Source organism: Olea europaea, unplaced genomic scaffold, assembly GCF_002742605.1.
Source record: "Olea europaea var. sylvestris unplaced genomic scaffold, O_europaea_v1 scaffold996, whole genome shotgun sequence".
In the NCBI taxonomy this organism is placed as follows: domain Eukaryota; kingdom Viridiplantae; phylum Streptophyta; class Magnoliopsida; order Lamiales; family Oleaceae; genus Olea; species Olea europaea.
Window position 1 is genome coordinate 204,866 of NW_019268474.1, and position 26,887 is coordinate 231,752.

Here is a 26,887-nt window from a genome sequence, read left to right on the forward strand (position 1 = left end):
ATTGAATCAGGTCAATAATAAGTTATTATGGTCTTTGGAACGATAATATGAACTCTTTAAATCCAATTGACTACTAATTTGAAAACATCTTTCATTTGCAAATTTTTACCCAACAAAAAATTAGTGCCTGTTTGGATCCCCTATTTGGCTAAGAATGTATTTTGAAATAATAGATTGATGGAGAAGGTGTCGTTAAAAAATAAGAAAGATTTTTAGATTTATGTGTAATACTATTTTATTAAAATATGTGTGGTTGAAAAGAAGAGAGAAAATGTATTTTGAAGATAATGGAGATCAAACAAGTGCAGAAGATACATCTTCAATTAAATCACTAGATTTGGCAAATCTTGCTGATATTGATTGCTTAAAGAAAAAGGAAAATAAACAATATACTTTTGTTTAATCTGATCCTGTTCCAAATGGAAAGAAAAAGTTCATTATAAAAAGGTGTATTTATATAAAATTATGGAATGACCAATAACAATACAATCAAACATGATAAAAACCCTATAACCGTGAGTCACATTTTTGTATAGTTCACGATCATTTTTTCCCCTTTTCAATCATGCTATCATCTTCCTATATATGGTAACTCGGTGCTAATGCATATCACCTGAAAGTATCCAATTCAAGAAAAATGCCATTGCCTAATGGAGAAGTACAATTTAGTGAGCTTCTTCGTGCTCAATCTCACGTTTGGAACCATATTTTCAATTTCATAAATTCCATCTCTCTCAAATCTGCAATCCAATTAGGCATACCAGATATTATCCTTAAACATGGCAAACCAATGACACTACCTGAATTAGTCGATATCCTCCGTATAAATAAAGCAAAAGCACATGGTGTGTACCGTCTAATGCGAATTCTAATCCATTCGGGGTTCTTCATCGAAGAAAAAATTTCTCAGAATGAAGAAAAGAAGGGATATTGGCTAACATCAGCTTCTCGTCTCCTCCTAAAAGAGGAGCCATTTAGCTTGGCCCCACTTCTTCTAGTTGTGCTTGATCCGTTTTTAACAGAGCCATGGCACTACGTAGCTGAATGGTTAAAAGATGACCATCCCACGCCATTTAGTACGCTACACGGGAGGAGCTTCTGGGCCTATGCTGGCCAGGATCCGAAACTGAACCACTTATTCAACAATGCAATGGCTAATGATTCACGGTTGATTACAAGTGTGGTTATTAGAGATTGTAAACATGTATTTGAGGGTCTGAATTCCATTGTAGACGTAGCAGGTGGGACCGGGACGATGGCCAAGGCCATTGCTGAAACGTTTCCAAACTTGAAATGCACCGTGCTTGATCTTCCACATGTTGTTGCTGGCTTGAAAGGGACTAAGAACTTATGCTACGTCGGAGGAGACATGTTTGAGACTATTCCTAATGCAGATGCAATTTTACTCAAGGTTGGACATCATCTTCCCTTTTTTGGTAGGCTTAAGTACATTCTTAGTGGTCCAACTTTTATTTGTTTTACTTTGTCATTATAATGTATATAAAAGGCGCATTTGGTACAGTACTAGATAAGTTTAAATATAACTTTTATTGATAATTATCATAAACTTGTTTAGGAACAATCTATCTCACTTGCTAATTTTTTACTGATAGACATTTACGAGTTTACGAGGGTATTTTTATTTTATTTAATTGCTTCAAAATAATGTCATAGATCTTTTTTTTTTTTTAAATAAATAAGTTAACAAAACTGTCAAATGAGTTTGTAAAAAAAAAAAAGAATATATTTTTGTGGAAGAAAGACTCAAAGTGGAAGATGGTGGGTTTAATTGTTCCTCTAGGAAGTAGTAAACACTTTTTTTTTCTTTTTTTTTTTGAATAAGAAATCACTTGAAACAGATTATATTAATTACAAACTCCATGAAGTAACAAAGCTGAATAATGTTTGTCAACAAAATTCTCACCAAAAATTAAGATATCCGCATTTTCTATCGAACAATCTAGTTCTCAAAACTATCAAACAAAACAGAGTCATATCAAGCTTGCTTTTTGTATCAGATGAAATAAAACGAGTTTAACTATTTTACATTAAATAGATACAAGCACGAAATTATTGAATGCTAGAAAAACAAATGATGTTTCATTATTGGGCCCAATAACTTCAATATTTATATATGTAGATATTGTATTTGTAAATACACCTAATTTTGTTTTTATAAGATATATTCTCTTGAGTATCTTAAATGTTAACCTAATTGTACTCATTGTTTGAATTATGATAGTGGATATTACATGACTGGAGTGATGAAGAGTGCATAAAGATATTGAAGAAATGCAAAGAAGCGATACCGAGCAAGGAAGAAGGAGGGAAACTGATAATTATCGACATGGTTGTCGTCGACAATCAAAAAGAAGAAGAAGAAATAATTGAATCCCAACTCTTCTTTGACATGATGATGATGGTTGCCGTTGGTGGAATAGAGAGAGAGGAGAGAGAATGGATGAAGCTCTTGAAAGCTTCTGGCTTCTCTCACTACAAGATAATCAATAAATTGGGATCCAGATCTCTCATTGAAGTTTACCCTTCTTGATATATATGAATAGAAAATGTTAATTGTTTGTCATAATATATTGTTTGTAACACTTTCTATGAGGTGTACTATGTCATTTGTCGTTTGTTCTCTGTGAGGAAAATTAGATGGTCCAGAAGCTCGTTTCTCTGGCTATTGAATGTATATATGATATATAGGGAATGGATTGATTGTATTCCATATGCTATTTGGTCCGCAGTTCACAGCTATCAATTTTAATAATAATTCCATGTTTGCTTTTCAAAAGAAAAGTCATCACGCTATACTATATGGTTTTGTGCTTGTTTACAAATGTATAATGTAGTGATGTATTCAAAGCTGAATTCACCAAAAATCATTCCCGCGACCAATCTTGATCTTTTACAATGGAGTTTAATGGAATCAATGAATAAAACATTTTAATCAAACACCGAGCAAACAAGAATTTAAGGTGGCTTAATGAATCCGTGAGATGAACACACAAACACCTTTTATTATTCACTTTAACGAAGAATCATTGAATCAAGAATTTCTAATGACGGCTACTCTCCTCTATGTCACCTCTACACAAGCGACACCTACCTCTGACTACAAGACAAAAGAAGAAAGGATCTTTCATCCATCTCATAACACAATATAAGCTCTTGTTTGGCTTTAATTTGTGTTAAATTAAACAATTAATATTAATCACATTTTTATTGGTTCCACAACTTTTCAACCACACATTTCAAAAGTTTATACATATATATATATGCGCTTTAGAGTATTTTTAAGAGACTTTTAAACATGAAATACTCTCTATTTTAAATTAACATTTTAATTTGGAGAGTCAAATTCACTCTCTATAATTAAATGTATTCAAAGTGTTTCAATTTTCAGTATAGGAAAATAATAAAATAATCTAAAGAAAATTTAGATAAAATAAAGATAGAGAAAAATAATAAATTTTTTTTGTGAGTAGTAATATTATGTGTTTAAATATAAAGAGTTTGTCGAAATACTTCAAAATTTTTAACTCTTTAGATTTATAAATGCTCTTAAAATGATATTATATGCTATTTAATGATAGAAATTCTCTTGGATATGCTCTTACAAGCACTAAAATATAGCTTGCTTTTTATGGCATTCAATGAATGTCGAAAAATTTTCTTTATGGCATATAGTTGAATATTGCTATAAATACTGACATCTTTTTACATTATACATTGCATGCCATAACAAAATTGAAAGAGCATCGTTAACAACTTTATTACAACTTCATTATGCACGCCATTAATAGATGTCTCTTTTTGTTGATTATTGACAAGAAGAGATAATTCTCTACCTTAATGCTGAATATCCAGTAGTGTGTTCAACTTCCAGCCCTATGAGGTTTCTTAACCAGGTTCCAAGCTTCCAAGCAGCGTTGAAACTCACTGCTAGGAACAACCTTTGTTAACTTGTCCTCAAGATTACCAGTGTTGACACCTTCTCAGTCTTCACTTTCTTTGTTGCAATTTTCTGGGCCTGATGAAAAGAAGTTTGATACAAAGGTGCTTAGTCCTTTCATGAAATATATGGTTCTTGCTCAACTGGATTGCACTTTGATTCTCAGTGTACACCATAAATAGTCTTTTGTTCATATTCATAACTCATTATTACTAAATAAGGAAAAATCCATTTTTTATTTTAGTTGAAAACCAGCGCACTATATATCTTATCCAGAATATTATGATTAGGTTTGTTTGTATGACTTGTAGGGAACTTTTTCAATGTATCAGCTCGATAGAATTTTATTTATTTATTTATTTATTTTTGTCTCCTTGGTTCCGTCCCTGATTGTATCACTATAATACTAATCAACAACTATAAATAGTTAAATACTGCATATATCTCGTATTGATTTACACTATCTACTAAAGTTGTGAGCTGCTCGAACCATTAAGATGCATTATGTATTGAAGTTGTTCCTCAGAAAATTTTAGAGTAAGAATTATAGGTTAATATTCATTGAGTCCATAAGAAAGCATATTTTCACTAGATTGATATGTATTTTAAAGAACGAATACAATGTCTTTCCTTTTATGGCTGAAGCTTGACCTTCCACTTGTAAATTTTAAAAATCGCAAACAAAAACAAAGCAAAACGTCATCAATCCAATAACAACCCAAAAAATCCAACAATGAAACAACAAGACAACAAAAATTCAATAATAAATCGATAAGGTGACAATGCGACAACAATCCAAATTATCAGATAATAAGCTGGCAAGGTGACAACATTCCAATAATTTCATTTAAATATTAACTACTATCAATAGCAACTAGCTAGGAAATAATTGAATAATAATAATAATAATAATAATGATGATGATGATGATGATGATGATGATGATGATGATGATGATGACGACGAAATAGTGGCAAGCGAAATACCTACTAACTATGCCCCTAATTGATGGAAATTAAAATCAGATTTTTAGTATATTTTGATAAAAATTGTTGAAATGAGGTTGAAAAGTTGTGAGGCTCAAAAAATGTATAATTAAAATTAAATATTGATATTGATTTATATTAAAATTTTAATTTTAATTCGTACCAAACAAGGTTTATATGTATTTCAGTGTCATCGTAAAATGTGAAATTGAAGCAACTAACAAAGTTAGGACGTGGGCGGCAATATGCACAAATTTAAAGATTAGCGAAAAAAGTAATAAAAAATGAATGTTTTAAAATGTCAAATGTAGATCCTACATACCTTATAATAGAGATGAGGCACTTACTGTTCATTCTAGTGGAGCTGCTTTCACACTACTATTACTGAATTATTTTGCCCTCACTGTAACCAATCCAGTTTGGTGGTTCTTTGCTTTTAAAGTTTATTATTGCGGCCATTTGAGCTCCATTCTAGCTCATTAAAATGAGTTCTCAATAGTACATTAAGCCCTTTTTTGAACCCCATTTTTGTAGAAGGAATGAATTTTTGTATAGTGTATTGATGAAAAATGTGTGGTTAAAAAATAAGAAAAGTTTTGGATTTACATGTAATATTATTTTATTGAAGAATGTGTAATTGAAATGATGTTAAAACACTATTGAAATTTTATTTTATTTTTTCAAAGAATGAGGTTCAAACAAGGGCTAATTATTTTGTTAAAAAAATTACGAAGCACACAGCGTGTTGTTGGGTAGTAAATTCTAGTAGAAAACCTAAAAATTCAAAATGTCAAAAATACCATCACTTTTTGAAACCAATTTCCAAAATTAACCCTCTTATTATTTCATTTTTAGCTCCTATTTGATGTCCATTACCTAAAAATGAAAATGGATAGGAATAGTATTATTTAGAAAAATGAGTGGTTGAAAAAAAAGTTAAAGTTTTCGATTTACGTGCAATATTATTTTATAAAAAATTATGTGATTGAAAATAAGAAAAAGAAAAATAGAATGTAATGTAATTTAATTTATTGAGGATCAAACATGGACTTAATAAAAATTCCTACCATTTTATTTGAAGGTTAAACTGGGAATGTATATTTCTCCTGCAAATTTCCCGAAGAGTAAATTTAACCAATAATGACTGAACTTTACACTTGATTACTACTTGCTCACTCATCTTTCACAGATTACTGAATGCTCACTCATCTTTTCATATAATTACTCATTTACCACTCGTCTATTCAAATAATTGGACGACTTTTACAGCAAATTTTCGACAACTTCCGACCACAAAGAATGTCGAATTTTGATACCGTTGGAAAGCTCGCGATATCCTCTTCAATTACCACCCAAAATCTCATTATAACTCTAAGGGATTCGATCGAAAAATTGCCTTAAAAATTGTTCAAAAATTTTGAAAATTTGCCTAGATTTTCAGATTTTTTGGGCAACTTTTAAGGCAATTTTTCGGCAACTTTCGATCATCAAAACTATCTAATTTTAATACCATTGAAAAGCTCACAATGTTCTCTTCAATTACCACCCAAAATTTCCCGATAACTGCAAAGGATTCGGTCGGAATAAACCCACAAAATCAGCATCTTGAAAAGGCGAAAATCTGGACAAAATTCGGGACGCTGACTTTGTGGGTTTATTCCAATCGAATCCTTTGGAGTTATCAGAAAATTTTGGGTGGTAATTGAAGAGGACATTGTGAGCTTTCCAATAGTATCAAAATTAGATAGTTTTGATGGTCGAAAGTTGCCGAAAAATTGCCTTAAAAGTCACCCAAAATATCTTAAAATTTGGGCAGATTTTCAGATTTTTTGGGCGACTTTTAAGGCGATTTTTCGATCGAATCCCTTGGAATAATAATGAGATTTTGGGTGGTAATTGAAGAGGACATCGTGGGCTTTTCAACGGTATCAAAATTCGACATTCTTTGTGGTAGGAAGTTGTCGAAAATTTACCGTAAAAGTAGCCCAATTATTTGAAGAGACAAGTGGTGAATGAGTAATTATATGAAAAGATGAGTGAGCATTCAGTAATATGTGAAAGATGAGTGAGTAAGTAGTAAGCAAATGTAAAGTTAAGTGATTTTTGATTAAATTTACTCATTTCCCGAAAAGTCAAGCATGAATTTGCTGAACTCATAATTTTCAACGACTCTATCTTGGTGGTCCCCTCTGATGGAATGAATGAGAATGGCCAAAAATGGAGCTCAAAAGGCGGCAATATTTCCCACTTTTCAACCCAAAAGATCTTCCACTGTAGCTATTTTTTGGAAGATAAAATCCAATATAAGACATTATTATTGGCACTTCCTCACTAATTTTCGCATCTGTATACTTTCTTCGACAAAGAGAACCCTTCATTACAATCATCCTGTAAATTGTAAGTGACATCTTTATTTTACTTTCTTGAGCTCTACTTTCATATCCTTCTCTATATGCCGTTATTTTTTTTTTCTTTTGCATTTATTGGGGGCTTTTTTTTTTTTTTTTTTTTTTTTTTTTTTTTTTTTAGTGTTTTCCCATTTGCAACTTTTCTTGAAGTTTGAAAAAGAATTTGAAAAATTTCAACTGAAATGCGAGATCGGGCAGCTAAGGTATGTCAAATTTACAAATATTTTTTTTTTTTTTTTTGGTTTTACGTTTACATTTTATTCGGTTTAGGGGTGTGTTGTTAAAATTTGGGAGCTATTTTTGGGTTGTGTATTTTCATCTAAATGCTCTTCACATATAAGCCTCATAAAATGGATGGAGCTTGTTGAAAAATATTGACAAATAATAGTGTTATCGTAATTTATATTTGGACAGAGTAACGACGTTTGGATGGTTTTAAACGGTCGAGGCAAGAGTTCGACTCTTTCTCTTTAAAACGATAATGCTCCGCACTGGTACTGACGGTATTGCAGCACTTGTTTCTCAAGATACAACGATCTCGTCTTGTAATAGCAGTACTGTAAATTACAAGACCCGAAGAATCCATAAAGTTTAGATTTCTCCACACACACTGGATGATTGAAATGCACGAAAGATAATTTTCGAGAATTGAATTATAAAAACAGAAATTATGTAGGGACAAAGGGATAATTTTGGGAGAGTAGAAAATCAATTCTGATTTTGGAATAAATAAAAATCGGGGCATGGGGGCCTATTTATAGATGTTGAAAGGTTGTGTCCCAACAGACACAACTGTCGAAAAGTTGTGTCCAAAAAACACAAACAGTTTGGACAGTCAACCGCCACAACCCGCCAAATTCTAGAAGCATCGCACCATTTGTCACACACAGAAAATTCGGGGAAGAAAAAATTAATAACATAAAATATATTATTATTATAATAATAAAATAATATAATTTAATGTTATTTTATCAAAAAATATATATCAGCTTAGCCCAAGATCCACGACCCGTGACCCTTGACCATGCCGTGCCAAGCCGAGCCTAGCCGAGCCGGCCGGTTGGACAGACGGCGGTGGCCCGCGCGTGTGTGCTTTGGCTTTGGCTTATCCTACTAGCATGTAGATTCTCTCCCCTTCAAAGACTATTGGTACCCTTTGGGGCCCAAACCCAAGTCCCAAACTTGAGCTATATAAGGTGATTTATATTCTTCTGGTTTTTCTATGTGGGATTGGTATTTTTCAATTTTCCACCTATTTTATTTCAACATCAAATGGGTATCTTTTGGCTTTAATTACTCATTCACCCTAAATTGGTTTTGAGAAAATAAATATATCATATTAATCTACTCATGGAGTAGAACACATTCGGCCAAAGAAATCTTATATCTGATTAACGTGACCCACTAAATAAATTGGTCAAAAGTTGGTCAAACCAACTAATTAAACCCAATTCTCCAACAATCCCCCACATGAATGGAAATTAATGCAGTAGACTATGCAGACCGTATAGAGAGATCAGGCGGAATGTTATCGCATCTAGATAGGTATTGAATCTTCCGTAGTAGAATACTATCGGATTTACTTGGCTAATCAGTGAACGCGGTGTCTTGAACTGTCAGCTATTTTTGTAAACCAAGACAATATTATCAACACAATAACCTTCCTAACATTTTCGAGTTCTCACTGTTGTATTCATTTTGGCCCTGAACAACTTTTGGATTTCATAAGTGCTTTAGAGAATTCAAGCCTTTGAAACATTCTCATAAAAGCGGCCACACTTTACACTTATATAGGTGATTTCCTATTAAGAGTACCTGCCATACTTCACTTAGGTAGTCCAAGATATAGGAATCATTAAAAGTATAACTTAACCTAAAACTTTCTGCAGATAGCACTTCCTTATCATAGGATTGGGTAGGAATTAACTCCGAAGTGCTTATTGAATCTTCATAACTTAATTGTCCCATTGAACTAAGATTTTGGGATCTCCAGTCAGTAAGGTTGGGTTATTCTTATGTAGTAGGCTTTAAGTCCATTCCCCTTGATAGACAGTATATTTGATCTCTTGGTAAGCATTTGATAAGCGGATTTGCCATATTTTTTCTAGACTTTACATAATCTATGGAAATAACACCATGTGAGATCAATTGCTTAACTGTATTATGTCTTTAACGTATATGTAGAGACTTACCATTATACATACTACTTTGTGCTCTACCGATAGCCGACTGACTATCACAATGTATACTAATTGCAGGCACGGGTTTAGGCCAACATGGAATATCCTCTAAAAAATTTCAAAGCCATTCTGCTTCCTCTCCAGCTTTATCTAAAGCTATAAATTCAGATTCCATTGTGGATCAAGTTATACATGTTTGTTTAGAGGATTTTCAAGATACAGCCACACCACCAATGGTAAAAACATACCCACTGGTAGATTTTGAGTATTTTGTATCTGATATCCAATTAGTATCACTGTATCCTTCTAATACAGCTGGATATCTCATATAATGTAATCCAACATCTGAGGTGTATCGTAGATATCTTAGAACCCTTACCAGTGCTTTTCAATGGTCATTATTTAGGTTACTTGTATCTCTACTAAGTTTGTTTACTGCATATGCAATATCCGGACGAGTGCAGTTTGTAATGTACATTAGACTGCCTATTATCTGAGAATATTCTAATTGAGGTACGGGTTCGCCTTTATGTTTGGCCAAATGTAGACTTAAATCTACTGGTGTTTTAACTGGACTTTCATCATACGTATTAAACTTTTTAAGTACAGTTTCAATATAGTGAGATTGAGATATTACAAGTCCCTCAGATATTTTAAGAATTTTAATTCCTAATATTACATCTGCAATATCCATATCTTTTATGTCAAAATATTTTGTCAACATTGTCTTGGTATTTGTTATCATATTATAACTACTACTCACAACTAGCATGTCATCAACGTATAGACATGCTATTACATATGCATTAGGTGTGATTTTAATATAAATACATTTATCACATTCATTAATCTTAAAACCATTTGACAACATAGTTTTGTGAAATTTTGCATGCCATTGTTTTTGCGCTTGTTTTAGTCCATATAATGACTTGACGAGTCTACACACCTTTTGCTCTTGTCCAGGAGCGATGAACCCTTCGAGTTGTTCCATGTAAATTTCTTCTTCTAGCTCACCATTTAAGAAAGTTGTTTTGACATCCATCTGATGGATTTCCAAATTATGCAATGCTGCGATTGCAATTAATACTCTAATTGATGTTATCCTTGTCACAGGTGAGTATGTATCGAAAAAATCAAGGCCTTCCCTTTGTTTGAATCCTTTAGCTACCAATCTGGCATTGTATTTATCAACTGATCCATCAGTTTTTAATTTTCTTTTAAAAATCCATTTACAACCTAATGGTTTATTACCAAGTGGGAGATCTATCAATTCTCAGGTATGATTCTGCATAATAGAATCAATTTCACTATTGATAGCCTTTTTCCAGAATGGAGTTTCTGGACTAGACATTGCTTCATTGAATGTCCTAGGTTCATTTTCTAACATATAAGTTAAAAAATCTGGATCAAAAGATGTAGATGTTTTGGTTCTTTTGCTGCGTCTTGGTTCTTCATCACTTTGAGGATTACTAATTGCAGAATCATAAGTTCATTTTTGCAAGCTTATTTCTTTTTTATTTTTACAAGAAAACTTGTCCTCAAAAAATACAGCATTTCTAGATTCAATGATAATGTTTTCATGTATATCCGGAATGTCAGACTTATGTACGAGGAACCGATAAGCACTACTATTATTAGCATATCCAATGAATATGCAATCGATAGTTTTAAGCTCTATTTTAATTTGTTTAGGCTTTGATATTTGTACCTTAGCCAAACACTCCCATACTTTTAAGTATTTATACGAAGGTTTATGACCTTTCCATACCTCATAAGGAGTTTCGTTCCTACCTTTGTGTGGTACTTTATTTAGAATGTGGTTAGCTGAGAAAATTGCTTCCCCCTACAAATTTTGTGGTAAACTAGAGCTAATCAACATAGCGTTCATCATTTCTTTTAGAGTACGATTTTTGCATTCTGCAAAACCATTTGATTGAGGTGAATAAAGGGCTGTAGTTTGATGAATAATCCCAAAATCTGAACAAAATTCATCAAATGGTGCTCCACATTCCCCACCTCTATCATTACGAACAATTTTTATTCGTTTGCTTAGTTGATTCTCAACCTCATTCTTGTACTGTTTAAATGCTTCTAGAGCCTCGTCTTTACTCGTTAGTAAAAAGACATAACAATATCTTGTGCAATCATCTATAAAAGTAATAAAATACTTTTTACCTCTTCTAGTTTGCACAAACTTTAAATCACAAATATCACTGTGAATTAGTTCTAGAGGATTCGAGTTCCTTTCAACTGAATGAAACGGTATTTTCGCTAATTTAGCCTCTACACATGTTTCGCATCGATGATTTTAATCAAAGGACATAGAAGGCAATAAATCTAAACTTACTAATATTCGTAGTGTATTAACATTTACATGTCCTAACCTATCATGCTATAAGTTAGAAGACTCAATCAAGTAAGTAGAAGATTTATTTTTATTAATATCAAAATCCCGGAGTACAGGCATTACATTCAATTTGAATAGCCCATTGGCTAAGTACCCTTTGCCTACAAACCTGCCATTTTTGGTGAGTACAAATTTGTCAGATTCAAATACCAGCATAACCCCATTTTTGCTTAACAGAGCTCCGGATACCAAGTTTTTGCGAATATCGGGAACATGCAGCACATCGATGAGTGTTACTTCTTTCCCTGATGTCATCTTCAGTACTACTTTACCTAGACCAATAACTTTTGATGTTGCTGAGTTGCCCATGAAGAGTTGTCGTCCATTGATAGGAGTGTAAGATGAAAACATCTCCTTATCTGCACAAACGTGACGAGTAGCGCCAGTATCAACGAACCATTCTCTCGGATTATCCACCATATGTGCTTCAAATACAACAGTCGAGAGCATTAGTTCAGACACTCCGTTAGACAGTCTGTCTTCTTCAGTCAAGTGCACTTGGTCCTTTTTGTTTAGCTTTTTCTGTCGGCAGTCTTTTGCAATATGACCAGGCTTACCGCAGTTATAGCAATCTCCTTTGAATTTCTTGATCTTGTTCTTTTGCTTGCTATTATTCGGGTGCTTCCTTTTCTTACTAGTATTTGGCTCCACCAAGTTGACTTTAGCCTCCATTTGCTGCTTTCCAGACTTCTTTTCAGCATTTCGATTGTTTTCCTCAATTCTTAATTTAACAATCAAATCTTCAAGTTCCATTTCCTTGTGTTTATACTTCAGGTAGTTCTTGAAATCTTTCCACATTGGTGGTAATTTTTCGATAATTGCAGTTACCTGAAATGGTTCACAGAGCTTCATGCCTTCTGCATGTATATCATGCAAGATAAGTTGTATCTCTTGGACTTGAGTCATTGCTGTTTTAGAATCTACCATTTTGAAGTCCAGGAATTTTCCTACAACGAATTTCTTCAATCCGACATCTTCTGTTTTGTACTTCTTTTCCAATGACTCCTATAGTAATTTAGCCGTTTTGACGGAACAGTATACGATGTATAGTGTGTTGTCAAGGCAATTGAGAATGTAATTTTTGCACAAGAAGTCACTATGACTCCAAGCATCGAATGCTGCTCATTTTTTAGAATCTGTTTACTTCTCCTCAACAGTTGGAGTATCTTCTCTCAAGATTTTGACTACATTCAGAGTCGTGAGATATAACAACATTTTCTGTTGCCATCTCTTAAAATCCACTCCTGTGAATTTTTTCGATTTCTCCCTGTGAGCATTGTTAGGGGGTACGACAAACGTACAAGGGGGTACAACAGACGTACTACTACTTGCAATTATCGTTTTAAGATTGTTGAAAAATATTCGCAAATAATAGTGTTAACGTAATTTATATTTGGGCAGAGTAACGACGTTTGGATGGTTTTGAATGGTCGAGATAAGAGTTCGACTCTTTCTCCTTAAAACAATAATGTCCCGCACTGGTACTGACGGTATTGCAGCACTCGTTTCCCAAGATACAACGACCTCGTCTTGTAATAGTAGTACTCCAAATTTCAAGACCCGACGAACTCGTAAAGTTTAGATCTCTCCACACACACTGGATGACTGAAATGCACGAAAAGTAATTTTCGAGGACTGAATTATAAAGGCAAAAATTATTCAGGGACAAAGGATAATTTCGGGAGAGTAAAAAATTAATTCTGATTTTGGAATGAATAAAAATTGGGGTATGGCGGTCTATTTATAGATGTTGAAAGGTTGTGTCCCAACAGACACAACTGTCGAAAAGTTATGTCCAAAAGACACAAACAGTTTGAACAGTCAACCGCCACATTGGACAGTCAACCACCACAAAAGCACCGCACCACGTGTCACACACAGAAAATTCAGGAAAGAAAAAATTAATAACATAAAATATATTATTATTATAATAATAAAATAATATAATTTAATGTTATTTTACCAGAAAATATATGTCAACTTGGCCCGAGCCCATGACCCACGATCCGTGACCATGCCGAGCCAGCATGTAGGACAGACGGCGGCGGCGACGCTTGCGCGGGGGCTTTGGCTTCGGCTTATCCTACTAGCATATAGGTTATCTTCCCTTCAAAAACTATTGGTACCCCTTGGGGCCCAAACCCAAGTCCCAAACTTGAGCTATATAAGGTAGTTTATATTCTTCTAGTTTCCTATGTGGGATTGGCATTTTCCAATATTCCACTTATTTTATTTCAACATCAAGTGAGCATCTTTTGGCCTTAATTACTCATTCATCCTAAATTGATTTTTGAGAAAATAAATATACTATATTAATCTACTCATGGAGTAGAATGCATTCAGCCAAAGAAATCTTATATCCGATTAACGGGACCCACTAAATAAATTGGTCAAAAGTTGGTCAAATCAACTAATTAAACCCAATTTTCCGACAGAGCTTACTGCATTGCAATTTCTTTTACAAGCTTTAAGAAAGAGAATTGTGTCATTTTCTAGAGTTTTCAAAAAAAAAAAAAAATGGTATAAACAAGTCGGACTGCTCATATGGAAAACTATTGTTACAATTATTGTGTGGTTTTGTGAATTTATAAGGCTTTGTGAGGTGTTTGGTGGAGAAAATTTTGGGATAGGCTGCAGAAAAAATGGCTGCAGCTTCATTATAAGTCTGATTAGGCCTTTTTGGAGGTGTTCGAGGTTTTTGAGTCGAGATGGCAATAGGGGAATTGCGTGATTCAGTTAAAGTTGAAGATGATGAATTTGAAATCCAAGAAGAGGATGGGGATTTAATAATCTCAAGGTCTAATCTAATTGCTCTTCCACCTCCATTTAACCAAGAAGACATTTGTAGAATACCAAAAAACCCTCCAAGAATGACTAAAATTTGAACTAAAACAAGAAATGAACCATTTGCAAAAATGACTTAAAAACTATAGAATCCAATGAAAGGGCCTAAAGGAACAACCTTAAAATCATCGAATCATGAAAGAAAGTAGAGAGAGATTGGGTGGACGGGATGATTGAAAGGGAGTGGTGGGTTTAGGTGATGAAGAAGAGAACAGAGGAAGAGACAATTCTGGGCTTCAACAGTGGGCCATATTCTTGGCTTTCAACAGTTCAATTATGCTTACCATCTTAATGTCATTTATTAAGAGACCCCTACATTTTTTACTTCTTAATTCTGTTGGATGAATTTTGTGAATTGTGACGTCGAAATAAGTATAATGATGGTGACAAAGCCGAGGCAAGAGTTGAACTCTTTGTCCTTAAGTCGAATTTGCCCCGCAACGGTGCCTACGGATTTCGGCAATCGACTCCCAAGATACAACGGCTACACTTGTGTTTGTAGCACTCCAAAACACAAGTACAACGAACCAAATTTAGGCTTATGTACTCCAAGAATGAAATGAAAGAAAATCAAAATAAATGAAATGATTTTGATTTTGGATAGAAGAGAGGATGAGAGACGTTTTGCATATCAAATTGTGTGGAATAGGACACCCAAAGGGTCCTATTTATAGACCATGAAAGGGTGTGGACGAAATGGTTGAGGCCAAACCATGCACCCTTTCCAAACAATGCACCTTTATGAAAAGGTGTCTATTCACTAATGGTTGAGGCCAAACCATGCACTCTTTCCAAATAATGCACCTTTATGAAAAGGTGTCTATTCACTGATTTTCGTCCTTTTTCGTAATTTCTCATTCATCCAATATTGGTTTTCGAAATGCCAAATATACCCTTCAATACATGCAGGTCGATCCCCGTTTGTGCGCCCCGAAGCGGTGAAGTGGCAAACAATTTTGCCTAAACGGATTGAGTCGAGCTTTTGAGTGTTTGGCCGAAGTCGATACGAACTTTAATCGATTTTCAATTCTCGATTTATTTAACCAATATCCAACAAATTCTTATCATTTTAATCAATGGCCTTTGACTTTTGTATATGTAATCAAGGCCTCATGGTTCTTTTTCTAATTACTTACTATTATTTAACTTGAGGCTTTCATAAAACATGTCTTGAGTTTTGAGGAACGAGAAAGAAATCAATGTTAAGATAAGCACAATTTTTTTCAAAGTGAACATTATGTAAGAGAACAGATTAAGCACACGTCTTAATTTTTACCGTTAACCCTGCAATTTATTTTACAAGCTTTAACAAAGAGAATTGCGCTATCTTCTAGAGTTCTCCAAAATAAAAGAGGGGAAAAGAGGGAAAAAATTAATTTCATGCATATTTTATTGTAATGTTGCTGGTTAACTGTTTTTTTTTTTTTTTTTAATAGAAAGTTATGTAGCAAACACCTTAAATAAGATAAGTGGAAGTATATAATGTCTAGCATAAGACTTTCTCTTGGTCAATCATAGGATTTTTGTGAAGCATTCGAACTTGGATTCTCGCGTAGAAGAACTTGATAAGTTACTATGGTTTGATTAAACTGGAGCAGGTTCTTATATATTGTTTGTATGATAGAAACTCATCCGTGGAGATGCTTGGAGTATAAATATAGATGGGCTGTGGAGTTGCTTAATTAATCTGTCAATAGTAGACAGAGACTTTCACAATCACAATTTATTGTTCTCTTTCATTCATGTTTACATTTGGACTGCCTATTGTATAGGTCTTTGTACGTAATATAATAGTTGAGTGGCATATAAATCATATACCGGAACAAATATAAGTATAAATTAAGTAAAGATTTTGTAGAATCTGATAATTGAATTCAAGAAACTTCTTTGCTTATTCTGAATTTGAAAATTTTGCCTCCAACCATTTTCACTGATCATCAAATAGCAATAAAAGGCTGAATGTATACTCAAAAGTAGTTGCCTATTCTATACTGGTGAGAAGAAAAAGTGAAGAGAAATACATTATTTATTTATAAATAAAATAGATTTTTCTGAATAATTCACATATTCTTGCTAAGTTTAGCTCTACAAACTTCCTATAGCTCCAAGTTTTTAACTTGTGTTTACAGTTTACAAGTACTTGACTCTTGAAAACCATAGTAACTCATTTTGTTATAGCTTATATTACTTATCATTTTTCACTATCAACATAATTGCTATTTTTATTTCACCATGAAAGTAAACTATTCTTTGTTTTCATTAATGACGAATGAACTCCAGCAGAACATAGTGTAATGCTGAAGATATTTCACGAAGATATTTTTTTCAGGTACTGATTTCTTATTATTTCAGCTTTAGATCTGAAGTATAACTGAGGTATGTCGATTTTATAGTATTTTAGTTTAGGTTTGTTTGTTCTCATTAGGTTCATTTCTTTTTCCAAATTATAAATAATTTCTTATGCTGTCGATTTCTCATCATTTTAGCTTCAAATCTTGTGTTTTGTCAGTGTGGTAATTTTTTATTTTAATTTGCTTATACTTTTTAAGGGATTGGTGGTGACTATCGGTCCATAATCAATGGCATTCTAAGTCTTTTTATTCGAAGTACCTATGGAATTTGAATTTTTTTACTTAGGTGTTGTGTGGGGATATTGTTAGAATTTGGGAGTTATTTAATTGAATCAATTGCAATGGGATCATGTTGTGGGTAGAAAGCTTAAGCTTCGAAAGAAAATAAGGAGTGGTTGATTCCGGGAATTTTATTTACGTACCCATTTTATTTAATTCTTATTTTGGTGTAGTTAAGGTAATTTCTATTTTTTTTTTTTTTGAAAAAATTATATTTCTTTAATTTACTCATGCAGGTGTAAACATTCGAAATGAAAAAGAAGTTCCCATTAAGCTGGTATGTTCATATTTGTTTTCTTCTTTTGAACTTTTCACGTGTTATATAATTTCCAAGGAATGCAATCCTTTGGATTCCATATTTTATACGCAAATTTAATCTCTCTTGTTGTCATGTGTTTAGTGTTTTTTTTTCTTTTTTCTTTTTTCGTTGTAGTTTTACTTGTATAAATATAAATGTTTGTTCATCTCTGTAATTTACTTCGTTTATTTTATTAAATGCATCATGTTGCTTTCTTGAATATTTGTTTCTATCATTTTTTGTTTGATGTTAAATTTTTTTTTTTTTTGAAGGAATTTTCTTTTAATTCATTTCTCGTACTCTATAGTTTACTCTTCCTGCATATATATCAAACAAATTTTCTAATAGTTTTTGTCTCAATTTCTTAGTTTGTACTGCTTTCCTTGGAATTTCAATATTCGATGGTCTCTTCTACTCCTGCGATGGATATTTCAGAAATACCTGCTCATGAAGACACTGCTTTTGTTTACATTGACACTAGATCTCGTAGTGGGAAAGACTCGTACAACTCCTTCATTCGCCAACAGCAAAGTCAAAGAGAAAGAGATCGGCGAAAAAGACTTAGATCTGGATGTATTGATCAGCGTAAAAGGATAAATGAGCATATGATTCTAGGAAATAATTCTTTTGCTATTGCCCAATTGCATGAATCTATAATACATCATGATCCTAATGCTTCTACTTCAAATAAAACAATACATAATATTTCTAATTTTGAATTAGAGAGAACTCTTAATGGATTGAACGTGTCATCTACTGCTTATGTATTGTCAACACCCATCTATTGTAAGCATTGTAATGCCCGTAAATTTTATAGAATTTGTTGTGCTGACGGAAAAATCAAGCTTTTAATGCCCGACTTACCAAGTGAACTATATAATTTATTTACTTCTAAAGAACTGAGTTGCATAGAATTCAAGAAGATTGTGAGGGGATATAATAACCATTTTGCTTTTACTTCATTTGGTGTGAAGTACGATAAAAACCTCTTTAAAGCATATAAAGGTATTTACACATTTAGGGTTCAAGGACAAGTACATCATTAAATAAATCAACTTGTGTTTCATAACAATACTTCTTCTTATATGCAATTATATTTTTACGATATAGATAATGAAGTTCAAAATCGTATGAAAATATCATCTAATTTTGTTAAACCTACTTTGATTGTTTTAATTGAAATTTTGAAAACAAATTCATATAGTAAATTTTTTAGGTCTTTAAGTAATATGACTAACTTGCATGACCATCGAATACAAATACGATGTGATCCTGGACTTAATCAAAGAGTTTTCAATACTCCTACAGAATCTCAAGTAGCTGCTATATGGGTTGAAAATGATGAAAATGCTAATGCTTGTTTGTGATATCACAATATATGGACATTCTGGTGATTCACACAGAGTCCATTATTATTATGGGTGTTATAATTCATTGCAATATCCATTACTCTTTTCATATGGGGAATTCGGTTGGTATGAAGGCATTCAAAGATACAGAAGCACATGTTCTCAACCTCAACACATGTCAACATCTGATGTTATCCCTAACACAAGTACTTCTACAGTTGAATTTATTGAAAAAGAGAATCAAGGTTTGTAAACGTACCTTTTTATTTTTTGCGATATAAATGTTGTAAATGAGTATTAAAGTTTGTTTTTCTTCTTGTTATATAGTATTGAATGGAGCGAACAAACGCACTCAGGTCTCATGTCGAGAATATTATTCATACAAATTAGAAATCAGGCCTTTTGGTAAGTCTGTATTGCTTCACGCTGGTAGATTATTTCAACAATATGCTGTGGATATGTATGTTAAGATTGAAACTGTTAGATTAGATTATTTTCGTAATAACCAAAAGCAAATTCGTGCTGAGCTTTATCAAGGTATTATAGATAGTGTTCAAAATGGAGATACGAGAGGGTGTAAAATAGGACGAAAATTTGTTTTACCACAATCTTTCACTCGTGGTCCTCATGACATGTTAAGAAGATATGGATGGAATAACTATTGTACAACGTTATGAAAAATCAGATATATTTTTGACTATAACATGCAATCCAAATTGGCCAGAGATTAAGCAGGAACTATGTAACAATGATGAAATTCAAAATCGACCAGATTTAATTGTGCGTATATTTAGAGCAAAATTAGAAGAGTTAAAACATGATTTATGCAAGGCATGTATTTTAGGCCCAGTTGTTGCACACATATATGTTATTGAATTTCAGAAAAGAGGCCTTCCTAATACTCATTTGTTATTAATTTTTTATTCTGGACATAAAATTTCTTATGCTGAAGAGGTTGATAGAATAGTTTGCTGTGAAATTCCTGACAAAAATAAATATCCTCATCTTCATTCCATTATTGTTAAACATAATATGCATGGTCCTTGTGGAAACTTTAATCCGAAAAATATATGCATGGAGGCAAACAACAATTGTAAAAATAAGTATCCTAGGAATTATTGTGATAGAACTATATTTGGTCAGAACTCATATCCATTGTATAAACGTTGTAATAATGGTATTTCTATTCAAATTAGAGGTCATATGTTAGACAATCGATGGGTCGTACCATACAACCCCTATTTAAGTGCAAATTTTGATTGTCATATTAATGTTGAAATATGTTATTCTATTAAAACTGTGAAATACATGTACAAATATGTGTATAAATGACATGATTGTATTAATTTTTCAGTTCATACAAATGAAATGGACAAAGAAATAGATGAAATTTCTGTTTATCAATTTGCTAAATGGATATTTCCACCTGAAGCTATGTGGAGAATTTTTTCATTCAATCTAGTTGAAATTTATCCAACGGTCTATTCTTTACAGCTTCATGTTGAAAATCATCAACAAGTTACATACGACGATGAAATTGATTTGTCTACTATTGTTGAGAACGAAAATACGAAATGAACAATGTTGACAGAATTCTTTCGAACGAATGAAGCGAATGAGTTTGCTCGTACACATTTATATCGAGATTTTCCAACACATTTTGTTTGGAATACAAATAAGAAAATCTGGACTTGCAAAAAAAATGATGTTATAGGACGAATTGTTACAGTAAATACATCTGAAGGAGAACGATATTTTCTTCGTGTTCTTATAAACCATATTAGAGGGCTAACATCATTTCATGATTTATGAACTGCAAATGGAGCCATTGTTCCTACCTATCGAGAAGCAACACTTTTGCACGGTTTGTTAAGCGGAAACAATTATTGTGAAGAATGTCTATCTGAATCTATTGCTTTTGAAATACCTATTTCTTTAAGACGTTTCTTTGCTACACTTCTTATGCTTTGCAACCCTTATAATCCGAAGCTTTTATGGAATAAATTCAAATGTTATATGATTGATGATTGTGTACATAAAAATATACCTTCAAAAGTTGTTGAAGTACGAGCTCTAGAAGATATCAGTTATATCTTAGAATCCTCAGGTAAAAATATAAATGATTATCAAATGGTACCATACAATGTAAGTATGAACGAGAATGATAGATTGAGAAGAATGGTTGAAGATGAGACAACAAATTTGGATATTGAAGGAGGTAATACTTGTGCAACAAAGTTAAATAACAAACAACAATTTGCATACGATACGATAATGGAAAAAATAACATCAGGATTAAGTGGTGCCTTCTTCATTGATGGTCCAGGAGGAACATACAAAACATTTTTGTATAAAGCATTATTAGCTGCTGTGAGGTCTCAAAATTCAATTGTTTTAGCAACTGCATCTTCTGAAGTATCTGCATTTCTCTTATCTGGAGGTCGAACTGCTCATTCTAGGTTTAAAATTCCTTTAGAAATAGTTCGTGATGTAAGCTGCTCCGTTAGCAAACAATCAGCTTTAGGAACTTTGTTGAAAATGTCAAAATTAATCATTTGGGATGAGGCGCCCATGGTCAATCGTTGTGATATAGAAGCTGCAGATAAAATGTTAAGAGATATTACTGATTGTAATTTACCTTTTGGTGGAAAAGTGATAGTTCTCAGAGGAGATTTTCGACAAGTTTTCCCGGTGGTACGAAGAGGGAAAAAAGAAGACATAATGAAAGCTAGCTTAGTCTTCTCTGAATTATGGCCTTCACTTATACATCTACCATTAATTGAGAATATGAGGGCGAAGTTTGATCCTACTTTCTGTGATTATTTGTTAAGAATTGGAAATGGAACAGAGGAACAACATAGTTGTAAGTGTATCGAGCTCCCAAATAGTATAATTGTACCATTCAAGGACGAGATAACATCTTTAAAATGTTTGATACATCATATCTTTCCAAATATAGAAGCTCACGCTAACAATTTACACATGATGGCAAATTGAGCTATTCTTACGCTTAGAGAAATGAATGTGTTGATCTTATCAATAAAACATTATTAGAACAAATTCCTGGAGAAATTTTTACGTATTATAGTTTTGATGAAGCAATTGACAAATCAGAACAGAACTTGTAAGAAGATTCACTCAATAGTTTGACTTCAAATGGTATTTCACCGCATGAATTGAACATCAAATTAAATTGTCTTGTAATGTTATTACGGAATATCAACTCTTCTGAAGGATTATGCAATGGGACACGATTGACTTGTCGAAAATTTCAGAAGAATGTAATTGTTGCCGAAATTACGTCTGGAGAATATTTTGGAAAACATGTTTTCTTACCAAGAATCCCTTTTACGCCACTTGAAAGTGACAAATCTTCAATTCCATTTAAAAGAACTCAATTTACAATTAGATCATGCTTTGCAATGACAATAAACAAAGCACAAGGACAAACATTTTGTTGGCTTCTATCTTCCAGAACCTGTTTTTTATCGTGGCCGACTTTATGTAGCTTTGTCAAGAGATAAAACAAGCAAATCACTCAAAGTTTCACTTAACGCATCAAGCAACACATCACATGTACTAAAAATGTTGTATATAAGGAAATTCTTCATTTATACATTTATAGAAAATCTTAAATTGGATTGTTTTAGCCCTATCTTCTTCAATGAATGAGTAAACATAGAAATTTAGTTTGTTCTTGCTTTCAAAATCGAAAACAAGGGACAACATCTAAAGACTGGAGTTGCACTTTGGATTCTAACACGGGATATCAACAAAAAATTGGTAGTCAATAAATAAATTCACCTGAGGATTTCATTTATATTCTTGAAATGTTTATTTCATTATTTTTAATTTTCACATTTTATAATGATGTCAGGCATTTGAAGCGCCGTCCTTTCATCATCTTGCAAAGGAAGATTTAAAAATCATAACTTGAAAAATTGTTGGTGGTGTTGTTGCAACTGAGCTGTTCCTTTTTACCACCAAGAAAGGTAAATCTATTGTTTGAAAGACATACACATATTTTGTTTCAAGGCTTCTTTTTTTTTATTGAAAAAATAAAATAAAGTTAAGCTCACATTTTATTTTATACATTTGACTATTCGTAGGTATCATTCTACTCAATTCAATAATCTTGAAAGAATTGACTGGGATAGGTAAACTTACATTGATATTAAACAATTATCCATATTGAGGCGATTTGTTATCCCTTTTGTTGTTTGCAAACTCAAGTGTTAAGTCTTAAACTCAAAGCTAGATAAAAATTTACTGTTGCATTTTAGTAGTTGTATAAACTTTAGTCATCATCAAGTATTAGCACATGTTTCTATTATATATCATGATAAAATTTTGATCCTTCAGTATCATGTCTAGATGTAGTCAAACCTTATTTCTACTGATAGTGTTGTTAAGTTCCTATTCGGTTTGACATTTTTAAAATCTTCTATGAAGGTATGTATCCAAAGTTGAAGTACAAAAGCACACATCATAGTAGAATCACATAAGTTTCAAAGATTCAAAAGATTCAACGACATAAAAATAATTTGTTCTTGTGAGTCTTTTAAAAATGGAAAACTCGATTGCAATTAAGTAATTTCAATAAAAACTTTTTCTATCCAAAAGGATTGCATTTGATCATTACCATCCAATTAAGAAAACTCGATCATTTATCAGTTGATCTCCTTGAATTTTGACTTATATTAGTAAGTATCATAGTTTATCCAAATTGATTAAGCAATCTTAGACACGGCAAACAAAATAATCTTCAACAGTAGTCAAGATCAAAGCTTTATGGACAGAACATCAAGCCCCCGTTTATTTTTCATTTTTGGAAGAATGAAAATGAAAAATATAGTCGTTACGGGCCTCACACAAGAGATATAAATTCAAATTTGGTGGCTTGATGTGATGGAGAACGGTCATATTTTTCATTTTAATTATAGAAATAATGAGAACCCAACAGGGGCCAAGTATTCATATTTATCTATCAATTGATTATTTCTATAGGCAAAGTGATGGCTCTATTTTAATTGTTAATTATAGCTTGGTGTACTATTGCCTAGGTGATTATAGCTTCATAGTATTGGATTAAACTATTAACTTGTGCTTTCCAATGTTTTCTTAGATGAATGAAAATTGAATTCATCTTTGGTTAAACTTTTAACTGTAGGTGGTAGCTATTTGTGGTAGAATTGAACAGTTTGGTCAATAGATATCTGTTATATGCTTCATTGTCTTAATTTTTATTGTTTATTCAGCTAATACATTAATCAATATTTGTGCGTCATATTATGGTTGTTGAGCCTATGGCAATGCTCATTTTTGCCTTCATACTTCTTTATGAGTTTAGTTAAATGTAATTAAACTAGATCTCATCATTTATTCATTAAGATATTTGATTATATTTTTCAAGCTCCAAGGAAATTATGACTTCAAGTACCTCGTGGAGTTCTTTGTTGACCATGATTCGCATGTCGTTATGACTTCATGTACCTCGTGGAGTTCTCTGTTGACCATGATTCGCATGCCATTGTAAACAATCCCCTAGATGCTCTTTTTAGTGGAATAGGTGATGCAGAGGAACCACCTCTCTTGAAGTTTGCACAAGAGATTGGTCTCCTTCACCAAGTGGTGCAGTAAAATTCTAGGTCTCTTATAGCGCTACTATTAAGATATGCCTCTGAGATTATAGCAGGTGAATTAAATTCAGAATATGAATCCCTGGTTGAATATGATGGGATTTTTAAGTGAACTTGATGTTGCAGGGTCGAAAATTCAACACTTCTTCTCGTTGCAATTGGTAAGGATGGATATGAGGATATACTGGATACACTAATGAATGATCCTAGAAATGTAATATAGTTTCTATTTCCATCAGTTTTAACTTCAATAGGAAACCATAGAAATTTGTTTTTTCATACATGCATTTTCTTAGAAAACCGTTCATTTATCTCACGGGCCTTATGCTATGTTTCCTTGGCCTTTAGAGTATCCTTATTTGGTGGAGCTGGTTTTAGTATATTGAATTTGGAAAACCACAGTTTAATTGGTGAAATTGTAGCTCAAGTACAGATTCTTGGAGATGATCTCTTAATCATCAATTCGATGGAGTATAACTTTTTGAATGCATAATCTTTGTCACTCCTGAAATTTAGACTATTGCCTTGTGCACAATATACTATTTTCCAACTTTTCATTCTAGTGATTGGAGAGCTAAGAAAGGAATTAAAGAGAAAACTAGCAATGCTCTTCTTCTCAACGTGAATATTTGTTACATGCTCTTCTTCTCAACGTGAATATTTGTTACATTCATTGTATAACTCTTTTATTAGCATATTGTAAAATATAACCTCTTCTGTACTGTCCAAGCTTTTTGTAGGCAGCAGAACTTAGTGATTGCTTCACTTCCTAAATTCTCCAACTATTTGTATATGGAAGTGAACAAGGAATGAAACATACTTTCAATCGGGAATGATCTATAGTAAAAGTCATAATCGCATGCTTCCTTGGTGTCAACAATAGCTGCTCTACCCCTACGTTGAAACAAAAATTCAAAAATGCTCGAGAAGGAAAAATCTGAAAGATAATTCTGTTGTTTCCTATTATCTCCTATCTTCAATTTGAGTGGTATCATATTTTTCTTTTTATTACTTATTGTGATTGTAGTAATAGGTTTGGACTCGCTACTAAGAGCATCTGCTATCATATGACCAAGTTAATAGAAGATCAAATCTTACTATGTAGTTTTTTTCTTTTTTTTGGGGTTTCGGTGTGATTTTCTTATGTTTTGTTGCTCTACCCACTTTTTAGATTCTTTTTTAAGAGTTTAAAATTAGAAAATTCCTTCTAATTATTTTCTATCCAATCTTCCACAGAAGTAATTTGTTTTTTGTCAAATACTTTATGATAAATGTATGGAATCAAGGAAATAGGCACAAGTCGAGAATAATTCTAAATGCTATATTTGGTAAGACTGGACCTTTACAAAATGCCAAGATTTTTCCTAAAAACTCAACACACTAACGTTACTTTAAAAAAAGACCAATCCGTGCATTGCACGGGCATTCCAGTAGTAGAATAGAAAAAGAATCAATTAAGTATCAAGATTATAAATGTAAAATGGTACTTGAAAAAGTTAAAAAAAAAAAATCCTCGTGGGGAAGGGCCTAGCCCAATAGGGACAGCACTGGGAAAGGTTATTGATTATTTGGAGTATCACCCCCTGGCGAAGCATGCTTCAGTAGCTGTGGGAAGTAATTTAGTTTTTTCAATATTTTATTTTTTGCTTGAGATAAAAGATGTCAACCTTATTTTCAGATGTAACTAGGGTTGGGCAAATCTCTTGAACCGAACCCGACGGTTCTTATCAAATTAAATATCCGAACGGGTATCTGAATTAAGAATCGACAGGTATGGTTCGGTTCTCGGTTCTAGACCAAGAATCGAAAAATCGAATCTTTCTAATTTTTTTTATATTGAATAAATCAAATTATTTTAATTTTAATTTTTTTTAAAACATATCAATAAATTAACAATTTTTAAATCCAAGTTTTTGGCCCAATAATTTGTTTCATGGCTCTCCAAGCGTCGATCTGTGGTATGTGTGCTGATTTATGTGATCTGTGTAGTGGTGTGGATATAGAGGCTGTGAGATGGGTGGTATCGTCAGGTGTGGTGGTGACGGGTGTGGGTGCGATAGTGTTGGCGCGCGTGGTGGGTGTGTGGTGGGGTCAGATATGGTTGGTGGTGGTCGTCTTGTTGTGTTGTTGCATGGGTATAATTATGTGCGGTGGTGTTCTAGTGCGTTGTTGGTGGTGTGATTTTTTT

General features: G+C 32.8%; 2 protein-coding genes across 2 annotated transcripts; both read left to right on the top strand.

The window, feature by feature from the left end:
- Positions 1-246: 246 nt before the first annotated feature.
- On the top strand, positions 247-2,636 carry LOC111392912 (trans-resveratrol di-O-methyltransferase-like). Its single transcript, XM_023018322.1, has 2 exons — positions 247-1,411; positions 2,243-2,636. The coding sequence occupies exons 1-2, from the start codon at positions 638-640 to the stop codon at positions 2,549-2,551; spliced, it is 1,083 nt and encodes a 360-aa protein (XP_022874090.1). The 5' UTR covers positions 247-637; the 3' UTR covers positions 2,552-2,636.
- A 4,501-nt stretch (positions 2,637-7,137) lies between these two features.
- On the top strand, positions 7,138-18,757 carry LOC111392925. Its single transcript, XM_023018338.1, has 3 exons — positions 7,138-7,341; positions 17,650-17,690; positions 18,080-18,757. Exons 1-3 carry the CDS (start codon positions 7,146-7,148, stop codon positions 18,755-18,757), a joined length of 915 nt encoding a protein of 304 aa, XP_022874106.1. The 5' UTR covers positions 7,138-7,145.
- Positions 18,758-26,887: the final 8,130 nt, after the last annotated feature.